The following is a 15112-nucleotide window of genomic DNA, read 5'->3' on the forward strand; positions in this document are numbered from 1 at the left end:
ACCAACTGGGTGGAAGGTAAGCAGGTTGGAGGTTACCTCCCACCTGGTAGTTAGGTAGTTAACTACCACAAATGATCATTGCATTGTTATACTATTTGTCTTCCTTAAGAATGTTTATTTTAGAGTTGTTATGAACGATGCTATCCAGAATATGTGTTTCTCAGATTTTTTCATTTTATTTCAGAGTGCTATTACATACAGAGGAAAATTTCTTCAGATCCTAACTATGGTTGAGTATTGTACGTAGAACATCCTGTGATAATGGAAGCTGAAAAATCGTCATCACTGCTGTTAATCAAAGAAGAGAAGAATTCGGGGGAAGGTCTTACTGAAAACGCTGGTGAAGGCTCTTCATTTGCAGACCCCTTCTTAGAAGTCAAGACAGAACCAGAATTTTTTTACCATAGTGAATTTGATGTGAACTTTTCATCCCAATCTATAAAGTACGAAGACAGTTCTCCAAGCTGTGATAATGGAAGCAGAAAGATGATCTGTATTGCAGAAGAAAGTAGATATTTGGGTGGAGGAAATGCATCTCCAAAGAGATGCAACACAGCAGGGAAGCAAATAACTTGTGCTGAATGCCAAAGGACATTTTCATACATGAGCCACCTGAAATCCCACATGAGAACTCATACTGGAGAGAAACCATTCTCTTGCTGTAAATTTCAAAGAAGTTTTTCTCATCAAGGTGCTCTCACGAAACACATGAGAACTCATACTGGAGAGAAACCATATACTTGCTCTATATGTCAAAGAAGTTATTTTGAACCCAGTTATCTCACAAAACACATGAGAACTCATACTGGAGAAAAACCATATACTTGCTCTATATGTCAAAGAAGTTTTTCTGAATCAAGTTTTCTCACAAAACACAAGAAAACTCATACAGGAGAAAAATCACATACTTGCCCTATGCTCTATATGCCAAAAAAGTTTTTTTGAATCAAGTTATCTTACAAATCACATGAAATCTCATACAGGAGAGAAACCGCATACTTGCTCTATATGTCAAAGAAGTTTTTATTATCAAAGTAATCTCAAAAATCACATGACAACTCATACATGAGAGAGACCATTCACTTGCTCTATATGTCAAAGAAGTTTTTCTCATCAAGGTGCTCTCACAGAACACATAAGAACTCATACAGGAGAGAAACCATATACTTGCTTTATATGTAAAAAACGTTTTTCTCGCCAAACTCATCTCAAAGCTCACATGAGAACTCATACTGGAGAGAAACCATATTCTTGCTCATATATGTCAAAGAAGTTTTTCTGATTCAAGTGTTTTCACAAAACACATGAGAACTCATTCGAAGGAGAGTACCAATACTTGCTCCTTATGTCAAAGAAGTTTTTCTGAATCGGGTGCTTTCTCAAAACACATGAGAACTCATACAGGAGAGAAACCATATAGCTGCTCTATCTATCAAAGAATTTTTTCTCTTTCAAGTGGTCTCAAATATCACATGAGAATTCATACAGGAGAGAAACCATATACTTGCTCTATATGTCAAAGAAGTTTTTCTATTCAAAGTAATCTCTCAAAACACATGAGAATCCATACAGGAGAGAAACCATATACTTGCTCTATATGTCAGAGAAGTTTTTCTCAATCAAGTGATCTCAAAAGACATGATAAATTACACTGCCTATCGTCAAATCTTGTAACTCAATTTTCGACCTGTTCGCTTCTTTTACATTTTAGTGTTTTTTAATAAAAGCATGTACTAGTTTCGTGTTTGACCTGCCATTTGCTATGTTCTGTAGAATTTTATATATTGTTGCTGGCTTAATTTTATATATATGTAACTTATCAAGTCATTACATTACTCAGTTTCACTCGCCCGCAACTTAAAATTTGAAAATCGTGGTAGCGCCAGTTACGCTACCGGTCTAGGTATCATCCCACCCACTTTCAGAGTAAGAGAGAAACAACTTCAGCAAATGGTCAATTGTTTCCTGCCGGCCCTCAACTATAGGCCTAGTTGGTAGTGCTCTGCTTGGATTTGATTTTCTTCATATTTTGCCTTCGGATTGTTTGGTGAAGTACTGGTAACCTGTGAGCTGACTTTTGAGCACAAGACAAATGATCGTCGACAATAGAGCGGAAGACAAATGAGTGCAGTAACATTTGAGCCCTGACATTTGAGAGCAAAAATTCAAATCAATCCTGGTGAAAAAAGTAAACAACACTGTTTATTTTATGTTTTGACTTACAATCGTTTGGTTGTTATCATGAAAATTAGCCTGTTGTATTTTTTGCAGAAATTGTGTCTTTATTTGTGGTTTGACTATTACAATCATTTGGTTGTTATTGTTAGAATTAGCCCGTTGCATATTTTCAGAATCGGTATGTTTTATTTGTTAAATTCAGCCTGTTTCCAAAATTTAACAAATCTTTCTTAAAGGAAAATTAGTTTTGTTTTCTTCCAGTTCACAGAACCCATGAAATGGAGAAGATAACATTGCCAAAGACAAAGAAATTATATTGCACAAAGGGTACTGTTACAGACTAGACAGAGTACTTAAGAGTGGTAAAGAGTCATAGCATTGTGTAAATGGAAAGTACTAAGGAAGGATACAGTGATCACGATCATGTACCAGATCCTGCAAAGGGTGTTGTATATTAATATACTTTAGGAATTGTGCTGCCTGCCATTGATGCTTAAAAAGGGCAAAGGTATCGTCTACATACCTTTTATAAAACATAAGTTTAAAAGATGATGAACAAGATTAAAAAAATTTCTGTTCCAGTGGATAGCTATGGGTTCCCCTTTCGGCCCCATATTTGCTAACTTTTTTATGTCTCATTTGGAACAGAAGTTTTTAGAATCTTGTTTGTCCTCTTTTAAATCTATGTTTTATAGCAGGTATGTAGACGATACCTTTGCCCTTTTTAAGCATCAATGGCAGGCAGCACAATTCCTACAGTATATTAATTTACAACGCCCAATATCAAATTTACTATAGAAGAGGAAAACTAAAATGTCTACCATTCTTAGACATTTGCATTACCAGAATTAACTATCGATTTAATACAGCAGTCTAATGCAAAAAAAAAAAAAACGTATACTGGTCTAGCCAATAATTTTTACAGCTCCTGCCAAAGAAGTTTTAAATGTAACGCTATCTCCACTTTAGTTCATAGAGCCCTGAAGTACTCTTTGAGTAGGGACATTTTTCATAGGGAAATAGAATTTTTACTTTCTTTCAGCAAAATTCATACCCTAAAGAATTAGTTCAGAAAATAATCAACAAACTTTTAACTAAATATCTGAAACCAGTTCCACCGATTGTTGACATTCCAAAGAAACTTATTTATGCCTCTATTCCCTAAACTTCCAACCTGAAATTGTCACAGAAACTTACTCGAATCATTGAAGGTGAAATACCATGCTTAAAATTAAAATTAATATCAAATAACCCAAGTAAAATTGGTTCCCTGTTCTTCTTTAAAGATCGTCTGCAGCCTTTTATGAGGGCTAATTTTGTGCATAAATTTATGTGCCCAGGATGTTCTGGTATTTACATTGGATCTACCAAGAGACTGCTGCAGATGCGATATTGCAGCCACATGGGGTATAGTTTTAGAACTGGCTAGAGATTAAGTAGACCAGAGCATTCAAATATCAAGAATCATGCCATCAATTGTAAGATTGAAGTCAAGAAACAGCACTTCTCCATTTTAGGTTACACTAAGGACTCTGATTATTTAACAACACTTGAGTCATTATTTATCAAAAGTCTTGTTCCTTCGTTGGATAGCGGTAGGTCATCATCTCTGCTATACCTGGCATAGTTTTCTTTCTGACTTGAATCCCATTTCTAGTCACTCCCTCTCCTCCTTTCCTAGCAAATGGTTGGTGTTTCATTGGTTATGTTTTAATGTTCTTTTTTTAACTTTGGAGTATTGTGCCAGTTTTAAAATTATAATGTTTAAATTTCAAATTTTAGATTGTAATTTTTATGTGTATTTTGTTTTTAGTAATTTAAAATGTACTTTTATTTTAACAGACTGATGATGCACAAAGTTCCTGTGTGAAACGTTTCTTTAGAAATAAATCCTGTTTATCTCGATCATGTGTCTTCAGTTTTCCTTAAATATAGGATCGTTGGGGAACGGCGATCGACCAAACAAGTGGCCACGATCGACTGTTTGGCCACCTCTGGTCTATATAGAATTTAATATCTCACCGAGACAATCCCACCTCCTGAGCCAGCAGCCGGAAGTTCTCTAAAATAGTCACCTTTGTTGTTCCATGATTCTTGATAAGAACACAAATAGGAAACTATTCATTTTACCGATACCAACAGTGTTGGGAGAGGAGGTAAGTGACTTTACAGTCACTGCTTCTGTTAATTTTCCTGCTGAAAAACAAATATTTTATTTATTTCGTCTCCAACAATTCATTCCTATCTTCGTATGCAGAACATCAGAAGTTTTATTGTCAACGAACTAACCTGCTATTCACTGAAGGGGCTTTGCAGGTGTAACGTCAGCACAACTGTAAATATGCCCTTTTATTTACTTATTTATTCAATTAATTATTAATTCATTTATGTTTAATTAGCTACTTAGTCTACAGGCAGAATCAGCCCCGTTTCAGGGAAGCCCTTCCTTTCCCTTCCCTTCCTTTCCCACCCTACCCCCGGTGCCCCTTGATGCTAGTGAAGTCTTACCACCACATTGTCGATTTTTAGAGAACAAGCTATATGCATATATATATATATATATATATATATATATATATATATATATGTATATATGTGTGTGTGTGTGTGTGTGTGTGTATGTATATATATATATATATATTATATATATATATATATAATCTATTATATATACATACACACACACACACACACACACATATATATATATATATATATATATATATATATATATATATATATATATATATATATGCATATAGCTTGTTATCTAAAAATCGACAAAGTGGTGGTAAGACTTCACTAGCATCAAGTGGCACCAATGGGGGTAGGGTGGGAAAGGAAGGGCTTCCCTGAAACGGGGCTGATTCTGCCCGTAGACTAAGTAGCTAATTAAACATAAGTGAATAAATATTAATTGAATATATATATATATATATATATATATATATATATGTAAGTGTTTACATAATAAAAATATGGAATGTTAGTCCATAATATATAAAAGACTAAAACTAAGAGGTCAACCAGATTGCTTGCAGGAATGTGATCAGACCAGAGACGCTAAAGAGGACGTATACAATAAAAGTAGGCTAAGATAACATGCCATCACCTGTAGTCATTCATTTGTTTTGAAAACATTAGTCCAAGCTCCCTGCTTGAGACAACTACCGCGACCTATAATTCAAACGGCCTACGTGATCTATAGTGTGTCTCATTTGTATGTATGTTCATATGTTCGAGCTACTGTCTGCTTCCTTTATGATTGTAACCGAGATGGTAGTCAGAATAGAGTTAGCCATCATCATTGGCAGACCTGTATCTCTTTACCTAAGCTTTATCATGTAGAGAGAATAGAATTAGCCATCATCGTTGGCAGAAGCGATCAAGCTATCGTCATTGGAAGACCTGTACAATCCTACTTGATCTTCACTATGTAATATCAGAGAATGTAAGTATTTTTATACTTCATGTTTTCTATTAAGAACCTCTCATCAGAAAGAAATCATCATGAGTTTAACACATCGTCGTCATAACCAAAGAAGATAATACCGACTTCGTAAGTGATCTACAAACCCCAAGACACTCCAATGAATATGGAAATGCAATACCAACCGACTTAGCGTAAGATTATCGCAAGTCTAACATTACCTCATAGGGCGCCTTATTATACGAGGCAACAGCCCTAATAGTGGTGGCAACGTCCCAGAAGAACTCTACAACATCCTACGAAGAAAAGCCAGAATAATGAACAATGTATATCAGAAGTCAACGATGACGAAAGCAACAGATTCTTCAAGCAACTTAGTATCGTTTAGTGAGAGTCTTCAGAAGGTGCATAACTTCAAGAAACAAACCCGACGTGTCTTCTTCCTGACGGCCAACGCAAGCGTGTCGTCTCTCATTAGAATCATTCAAGAAAAAAATCGTTATTGAGCGTTTCCGGCACTTCAAGAAACAAACCGAACGCGTCTGCAGCATCGGAACCTCAACCTACGAGCGAACCAACATGCAAGTTTTCCGAGATACGAGCAGTCGCTCGGACGATTTTTTGCTTCAGCACGCGAGCAGAATTTTACCGTACGAGTTCGAGGCGCGCGTAGCAGCTCTAAGTGTATATTTTCGAGGCGCGTGCAGCTCAGAGGGTATGAGTCACAGCATCCCATCTCCGAGCCTTTCTCTCTCTCTCTCGCTGTCTACACGTGGTAGAGTAAACACTGAGATTCATTGCGCGCACAGTTTTTTTGCATTTGTTTGTGATATTCTGTGAAATCGCAACTTCTAACTTTGTTGTAACCATGGCACCAAAGAAAGCAAGTGGTAGTGCGAGTACCGAGAAGAGGAGGATGATGTCCCTCGAAATAAAGCTTTAAATCGTCTAGAAGCATGAGCAAGGCATGCGAGTAAAGGAACTGGCCAAGCACTACAACCGTACAACGTCAACGATCTGCACCATCTTAAAGCAGAAGGAGTCCCTAAAGAAAATTAAGCCAGCCAAAGGTGTCAAGATTATTTCAAAGCACCGTACAGATGTGCATGAGACGATGGAGAATCTGCTGTTGGTGTGGCTGATGGAAAAACAACTTGCCGAAGATAGCGTCACCGAGGGAATAATCTGCGAGAAGGCGCGCAGTATTTCTTCAGATTTACAGCAGCAAACCCCAGGTACTTCAGCGGAGGAGGAATCCTTAAAAGCCAGTCGGGGCTGGTTTGATAATTTTAAGAAAAGGACAGGGATTCACTCCGTTGTTAGGCATGGTGAGGCAGCAAGTGCTGATGTAAAGGCAGCAGAAGAGTTCGTGAAAACATTCGCAGAATTCGTCGAGGCAGAAGGATACATCCCCCAGCAAATCTTCAACTGCGACGAAACAGGGCTCTTCTGGAAGAAGATGCCGAGGAGAACATACATCACCGAAGAGGAGAAGAAGATGCCAGGACACAAACCTATGAAGGATAGGTTGACCCTCGCCCTGTGTGCACATGCGAGTGGCGACCTGCAAAATAAAGCCTACTCGCATACCCATTCGGAGAACCCCAGAGCTTTAAAGCACACAAGATAATAAAAGGAGAAACTCCATGTTATGTGGAGGGCAAACCCTAAGTTGTGGGTCACCAGGCAGTTCTTTATCGACTGGGTAAACCTTGTGTTTGGTCCTTCGGTGAAGAAATATTTGAAGGACAACAACCTGCCCCTGCGAGCCCTTCTCGTCCTCGACAATGCTCCTGCACATCCACCACAGATTGAGGAAGAAATACTCGATGAGTATAATTTTGTGAAGGTTCTCTACCCTCCTCCAAACACCACCTCTATCCTCCAGCCAATGGACCAACAGGTAATATCAAATTTCAAGAAACTCTACACCAAGCACCTGTTTCGCTGTTGCTTTGAGGTGACGGAGAACACAAATCTCACCCTTCGAGAGTTTTGGAAGGACCATTTTAACATAGCAATAGGCCTCAAAATCATCGATATTGCCTGGCAGGGGGTTACGAAAAGGACCTTGACCTCTACTTGGAAGAAGCTGTGGCCTGAAAATGTGGCTGAAAGAGATTTTGAAGGCTTTGAGATTGAGGAGGAAGAGGAGCCAGTGGAGGAAGAGATCGTGTCCATTGGCAAGACTATAGGTCTGGAGGTGGATGAAAGAGACATCGAGGAACTCGTTGAGGAGCACTCCGAGGAACTTACGACTGACGAGTTAAAGGAGCTACAAGAGCAACGGCACACAGAAGCATTAACTGAAGCTACTTCGGAGGGAGAGGAGACAGAGCCGAAGATAATCAGTACAAAAGAACTCAAGGATATTTTGGCAATGGGGAAGAGGGTGGCAGGTTTTGTTGAAAAGAACCATCCTGAAAAAATTGCAACGAGTCGTGCGACAGAGCTTTTCAACGACACGTGCCTACGTCATTTCAGAAACATTCTCAAAGGGAAAATGAAACAGACTTCCTTAGACATGTTTCTTGAGAAAAGGCCTTCAGCTCAAAGTGAGCAAAGTGTGGCAAAAAGGCCAAGAATTAGTGAAAGTGAAGAGAGTAATGAGAATTAAGCTAAAAGAAAACATTTAGAAATAAAAAAAAAAATAATAAAAAAAAAGATAAAAAAAAAAATGTTAAGTAGCATTTAAGTATAAGATATGTAAAGCAATTGTTAAGTAGCATTTAAGTTTAGTTACAACGTAGTGTACATTTACATACGAATGTAGTGATAGCAAAACAGTCATCCGTCCACCTCCGCCTGTCTCCTCTACCCGCCACCTCCGCTGTCTCCGTTAGCTCAAGTCATCTCATCTCCAAGGTAAGTAAATTGTATAAAACCTTATTATATCTCCATATTTTTTTATATATAATATTTGTTATGTAAAAAGCTTTTTTCCTTATGAAATAACAAGAAAAATGAAAAATATGTGGTGCAATTTTGAGGTTGGAACGGATTACGGCCGTTTCCATTATTTCTTGTATGGGGAAAATTGATTTAACGAGCGAGCATATTAAGTTACGAGCCCGACCACGGAGCGAATTAAACTCGTAAGTTGAGGTTCCACTGTATATAATTATAACTTATTATCTGAAAATCATATATATATATATAAGTATATATATATATATATATATATATATATATATATATATATATATATATATATATATATATATATTTATATGTGGTGTTTCGAAATTAGAGCTCCCCCCTCCACAGAACAAATGGAAAGTTATGAAGTTTTCTGCTATAGCCTATCTCCAAGTACATTATCTTAAGTTTCTATTAAGCTGTTTTTCATTTTACATTTCTTTTATTTTCAGACTGAGTGATGGAGTTAGATACAGCCATGGCTAACAACTCGGAGGAAATCAAATGGATTGACTGAAACCGGGCTATAGCCTTCAGAGAGGCCAGGAATGCTGGCGAATCCTTCATTTCACGTTCCTGGGTAGCTAAATACATTATAAGAGATGAATTCTTTGTTAAAAGAAACTGGAACAAAAATCCATATGACTGTCATTGTAAAAAGAGTGAGAATCTTGGAAGCCCTGAAGTCCTTTCTCAGGAGTCAAAAGACATCATAGCTGAGGCAGTGGGTAGACCAAGAAAGCTTTATGTAAATTGGCACTTGAACTAGAAACAAAAACGGGAAAGAAGAGAAGTTATAGTGCTGTATATTATGAGTTGAAAAAATCTGGTATCAAGCCATTTCATATTATCAGCAAGCCCAACATCACTCAGCAACAGAGAGAAGACCATACATGGTTTTGTGATTCATTTCTTAAAGATTGGATGAAGCTGACTTTCTCCATGTTGCTGCATCAGTTGAATTCTTCATTTACACAGTCAAGATGCCAAATCATAAAAATGACAACATTTGGGCTGCAAAGTTGGATGATATCAGTAATGACTTACGCTATTGCCAAGTTGTGAAATTTCCTGAATGTTTGGGAATTTTTCGCTGTTTCACAGCCAAACGGTTAATGTGGACCATCAAAGAAAAAGGACAGTCATGGAATGGTGAATACTTCAGAGAAACTGTGCTTATTGGAGTATTTTCTTTCCTCAAAGATCTTGAAAATGCGTTATCTGTTGAAGAAGTCACATTTTTACATGATAAGGCAGCATGTTTCAAGGCTCTTCAGACACAGGAGCTGCTTCGAAACAGTGGTATTGATTTCTTCTCAAGTGAATTTCCAGGTAGCTCCCCTGACCTTAATGTGTGTGAAAACATTGGTAGTATCTTAAAGGACCGTGTTGAAGCGCACACAGTGAACAATGATGGTATACCAAGCCTTGACGACCTGCGAAGAGAGGTGACTGAAGTGCTCAGGGAAATGGAGTTTGAGTCTCAGCTTTTTTGCGATTTGGTGAAATCATACCTTGCAAGAATGCAGGCTGTGGTACAGGCAGATGGAGGCCACACAAAATATTAAATACTCAGAGAGAAACTTAGATAAATACCTGTTCTGAATTACTTTTGTTTTTGTCCATATCAATTTTAATTTATGCTGTAGAGGGGGGCCCCTCTAATTTCGAAACACCCTGCATATAAAGTCAGGTAATTTGTCCACCGAATAATCAGATATATAAACAAACACTCCCTGAAAACACTGGCCAAAGGAACATCTACGACATCTATGAACGAATAGAGTTCATCTTAGAACTGAGAGCTTTATACGCATTTTGCACCCCCTCAAAATTCAGGGAACAAAATATCGAGGTGTATATCATGAAGAACTCCGTTTGAATGTGTAATTCTGTCCTCAAGAATTCCATATCAGATTGACCCATCTTTTTTGCTCAATCGGAAAGTTCTTGCAATGCTCTTCAGAATGTTCCTCATTAGTAAATAAATGAGAACTTCTCTGTGATTGGGAAAGTATTTGCTAAACACTCATGAAGTTACATACGGCATTATGTTTTTATACTAAAATTGTTTCAAAAATATAGGTATATATATATATTTTTGGGGTCAATTGCCTTGTCGCACCACTTGTTAAATGAAACAAAAAACTTGCATAGTATGCTTTTACTGCTTGAGAACTGACTATGCACAAGGAAAAGCAAAAGTCTTTGCAGATAAACACCTGGTTGCTATCCAAAGCCTTTAACTTCATCCTTATATCAATGCTATTATGTAATATTCTATTTTAGAATTTACAGTTGTAAGAAAAGTGAGGCAAAACCAAAGTAAATTACTTAAGCGCTTCAACGTGAACAAAAACTGGACACCTTACAGGATAAGAATTTCGTAAATTCATCCGTCACAAAAATCATTGCCGTTACAAGAGCGAGCGTCACAGAAGCCATTGATCACAGTCCCGTTCTCCCTCCCATTCTTCTTCTTCCCGCGCTCTTAACGCCCAACTCGGGAAGGTTGGATGATAGCCACATCTGAGCAAGGGCAGCACTCCTGTCGGGCTCCGCTGATGATGATGGTGGTTATGATGATTGTGGTCGTCTTGCCAGGGGCACGGTTTAGACCGCGGCCAGGGCATTCGCAGCATCAGTCTACATTGATGGCGAATTTCCCTGGAGCTTGTCGCTTTGCTCATGATGGGTCGGGTAGGGACGAGAGCAACAAAGGCTCCTGGTGTGAAAGCAAATTGTAAGTTTTCCCTTTGGTAAAAGACATCATTATTTAGAAATAAGTTTCTATATAGTTTGCAAGAACATAAGAATTTTTGTAGAATATGGTAGTATTCCAAAATGATTGGAAAGCTGAGTATCTTATACCTAGGGTGACACAGAATTCCAGTTTAAAACTGATAATTTAGAACATAATATAAATACCTAGAAAGCTTAATCGTTGGTGCAATATATACGAAACCGCCACTTTGAAAAGCGACTTCTGTCACTGAAGGAGAGAGGGGCTGGGATTTTGGGAAGAGGGTAATTGCTGAGACTCGTCCGTTTAGCATAGCAACGAAGTAAAAGGAACCGTTTCAAATGAAAATCCCGGCTATGACAATTGCTACTACTACGTACTAATATCACTATTACTATTTGCTTACTGAGGAGCTTTCGTGGGAAGCGCACAGATTATAAACCTACATAGACCCAATTCACTTCATAGTTCAAAACACGTGGCTCGGCATTGTTTAGCAAATCGCACTTATCAAAATTTCTTTTTTTTTGTATCTAATTTCAAATTTTATTGTTATCATTAGCTATTAGGCTAATTGTAATGTCCACACAAAATGAAGAAAAGATACCAAAAACTTATTTGCTTGATCAGCAAATTTGCAGAGAGTGGAGCACCAAAATTAGTGAGAAATTGACTATAGTTCAGTTAATAGATGGAATACTGAAAATGACAGAGATAAGTGACTGTGTCGCCATCACACTTATCTGTTAATATATACAGATTTCAATTATTATTGTTCTTTTTTTTTTTTTTTTTTTTTTTTGCCCGCTCAGATCTATAATTCTCCTTTTGTTCGGTTCGGTGACAGTTTCTCTCTGCCCGTGGCCATGCTTTATCATTCTTTTCGTACTTACTACATTTCACCGATTTATAAACTTCAGTCCTTTTGAGATCTTGGACAGGCAAGGGAAACTGACATGTCGTTTTGTGGACTTTCTAATAAAACAATAGTATATAAATAAAAACAGGGAAGTTATATATATATATATATATATATATATATATATATATATATATATATATATATATATATATATATAAACAAAGTATTAGAAAAATAAATAAACTATTAAATAAACGGACATGTTTACTGTCACGCTTACGTTATGCACGCAAAGCCTCCTCAATGGATTAGATATAAAATTGCTTCGTGGAAAATAAGGCTTCCTACGCTCTATTCAAGAAACTGGATGAATTGCCAGACGCACAAAGCAATGACAAAAGACAAGTTTTCCTAGGGCAGGTAACTAACAGAAGTCGTGAACTGGACACTTCCTGTATCTCACCGATATTACTGATATATATCTATAAAACGAAGTTTCCTAATTCTCATTATGGAAAGACAAATGAGTCTGTTTTGAACAACTTACGGCTGCTGGTTCAGGAGCCGGCAATGCCTCGGCGTAGAAATAGTAGGCCATCGCCACCAACAGACGAGACAAGACGTAGGTCTTCATTGTGAATAAGACTTTTTTTTTTTTTTTTTAACTGATTTAGTGCGAAGCAAGAAAACCTGGGAAAAATAGCTGGGGTAAGCTTTTATTTTCCTCTAATCTATCTGAAACCAGCGTTTTACAAACGTCGGTTCATTTTGTCTGGGTGATTGGTGCGAATAGTCCCATGCAAAATGATAGTTTGGATCTACAAAACCTAAATGACTTTTGCAACTCTTCTGTCATCACAGTAACAGACTCATTAGTAAAGGACAAATCCTAATTTGATTTCCTTTTGAGTCGTAATATTTACAGAATTAGTGCTAATGAAAATTGACAACTAGTGATAACAAACAGATTGTTAAGTTCTCAAAATTTCAAATACAATTACCGTTTCTACGCTATCCTGAAGTTTATTCCTTTTTATCCACGAAAAGATTTTCTCATTAATAAATCTAAGTTCCACACCAAATTCTGTCAAGAAACTTTGGGCCTGAAAACAGACGACTTTTAAATACTTCCATATAGCAAAACATGCTAAGTTCATTATTTTCATAGTATGTAGGCTACTCGTTATGCTATTAACTATTCAGTATATAAAATCAAGCGAAAAGTATCTAGCTGATGAATGAGGGACAAAGAATGAATAACCAAATTTAACAACAATAGAAAACTAACGAATCACTTGGAAAAATATGATGATAATGAATCAATAATAACAAGGACGATACAAGTAACATGGTAAGGAAAGAATCGGAGTAAAACCAAGAACTTGCCTTCTCTGAGCTGTGAGCTTCTTGTCCTGCTGCTTATTTGATGTTCTGGGTCTTCTCACGACTTTATACAGGGAAGTAGCTCCTCTCTGCTGCAAAGAGGGGCAGGGGTATTGCTGTACGTATCCAGTGAGATGGGCCAAGAACATAGTGTTGCATATGGGGATTCCCAGACAAGGATATTTACCAGTTTGGGGATAATGCAAGGATTGTCTTTTGTGACGTCTCCGAAGCTTTTTTGCTTAGCACAATGTCTGTAAAGAAATAATAAAAAATCTAAGAAAGAAATGATAAGAATTATGTTTGTCCCTTCCCACCACATGGTCCAGTGCGGAAATTTAGGTATGCAACGTTTTTCAGAAAGTACGTCTTAGTATCTATGTAGAAAAATACAGAAAACCTTTGTGTTTTGTAAAAGCATAACAAATGCTATGTAAACTCTTTCTAGGATTAAAGAGGTAATTATGCTAGGTCGCCATATTGAAGGGTATTCATAGTAGTATTATTTTTGAAAACAGATGTAATTCAGCCAAAATTTTATCAATGTAAATTGGATCATATTTTTAGTATCAATCTTTTTAAACATCAGTGATTTAGTTCAGTAACTTTGAAGGTGCAATTAACCTCACTATTCAACTTGGACTTTTATCCAAAACATTTAACGATTCACCTGTTATAACTCCAATCTCTGAAGACATGAGCGAGATATTTGCCGACAGAATGCACCTCATTACTGTCTTGTTTATATTCTTCACGTATCCTTGTTTGAGAAGTTATTTTTATTCAGTCGTGTATGGACGTCAGATTATCATTAGTATCGCCATCACTTTCATTAACGTTGTTGTTATGACCATATTTGAAAATCTGGGTCCAATAATACTTTTTTTTTTTTTTGTTCTTTCACTTTTTTCACACACGAAATTTAAGTAAAAGGAGTCACGTTTTACATATGCCATGTATTAACTATCTTTTATTAGCCTTCCGTGAATTTGCATTAGAAATCTACCAGATTTCTTTCATTAAAAATTTTTCATTTTGTGTTTCCTGATATAGGAGCGCTTACGTTTGTTCAGGAAAACATTTGCTCTCTTCATAAAAAGATTCTGTTTATTCAGGTTTTCTTGTTTGAGCCTAATCGGGTGAAAAATAAAACTCTTAATCGCAATGAAGACCTGCATCTTGTCTCTTCTGTTAGTAGCGATGGTCTGCTGTCTCTACGATGAGGCAATCCCAGCTCGTGAACTAACAAGTTTACCTTCCTACGAATAAACGTGCGTAATTCAGTTCAGGGTTATTTCAAACGATTCAGTACGTGAAAAATTCAGAGCTTTCTCGGCCTCATCGATCAAAGTTACAAATCACATCGTAGCAGGTTGACTAAGAGGGGGCTTTTCTTTCCTGTGGCACAAATCTTTAGACAATATAGTGAATGTGATAGATTGCTGGGGCTTCAAGTGACAGTTGGGCACTCTAACTGAACGATTGTATGAACAATTGTCTGAATGATTGTCTGTATCGTTCACATAAACACTGTGTATGGGCTTGTCTGAATGCAAAAATGGGCGGAGTTTCGTGGTCTGAACGATCTCAGCGGGAA

General features: G+C 37.2%; 4 protein-coding genes across 4 annotated transcripts; all 4 read left to right on the forward strand.

Moving 5' to 3' along the window:
- Positions 1-261: 261 nt before the first annotated feature.
- LOC135206377 (zinc finger protein 79-like) lies at positions 262-945 on the forward strand. The gene has a single exon (XM_064237793.1). The coding sequence runs from the start codon at positions 262-264 to the stop codon at positions 943-945; it is 684 nt and encodes a 227-aa protein (XP_064093863.1).
- A 359-nt stretch (positions 946-1304) lies between these two features.
- Positions 1305-3343, forward strand: LOC135206378 (zinc finger protein 771-like). The gene is made up of 2 exons (XM_064237794.1): positions 1305-1670; positions 3221-3343. Exons 1-2 carry the CDS (start codon positions 1305-1307, stop codon positions 3341-3343), a joined length of 489 nt encoding a protein of 162 aa, XP_064093864.1.
- Positions 3344-6575: 3232 nt separating this feature from the next.
- Positions 6576-7238, forward strand: LOC135206379 (tigger transposable element-derived protein 1-like). Its single transcript, XM_064237795.1, has one exon. It carries the CDS (start codon positions 6576-6578, stop codon positions 7236-7238), a length of 663 nt encoding a protein of 220 aa, XP_064093865.1.
- A 21-nt stretch (positions 7239-7259) lies between these two features.
- Positions 7260-8225, forward strand: LOC135206380 (tigger transposable element-derived protein 1-like). Its single transcript, XM_064237796.1, has one exon. The coding sequence runs from the start codon at positions 7260-7262 to the stop codon at positions 8223-8225; it is 966 nt and encodes a 321-aa protein (XP_064093866.1).
- The last annotated feature ends 6887 nt before the right edge of the window (positions 8226-15112 follow it).

This window comes from Macrobrachium nipponense, chromosome 29 (assembly GCF_015104395.2).
Source record: "Macrobrachium nipponense isolate FS-2020 chromosome 29, ASM1510439v2, whole genome shotgun sequence".
In the NCBI taxonomy this organism is placed as follows: Eukaryota; Metazoa; Arthropoda; class Malacostraca; order Decapoda; family Palaemonidae; genus Macrobrachium; species Macrobrachium nipponense.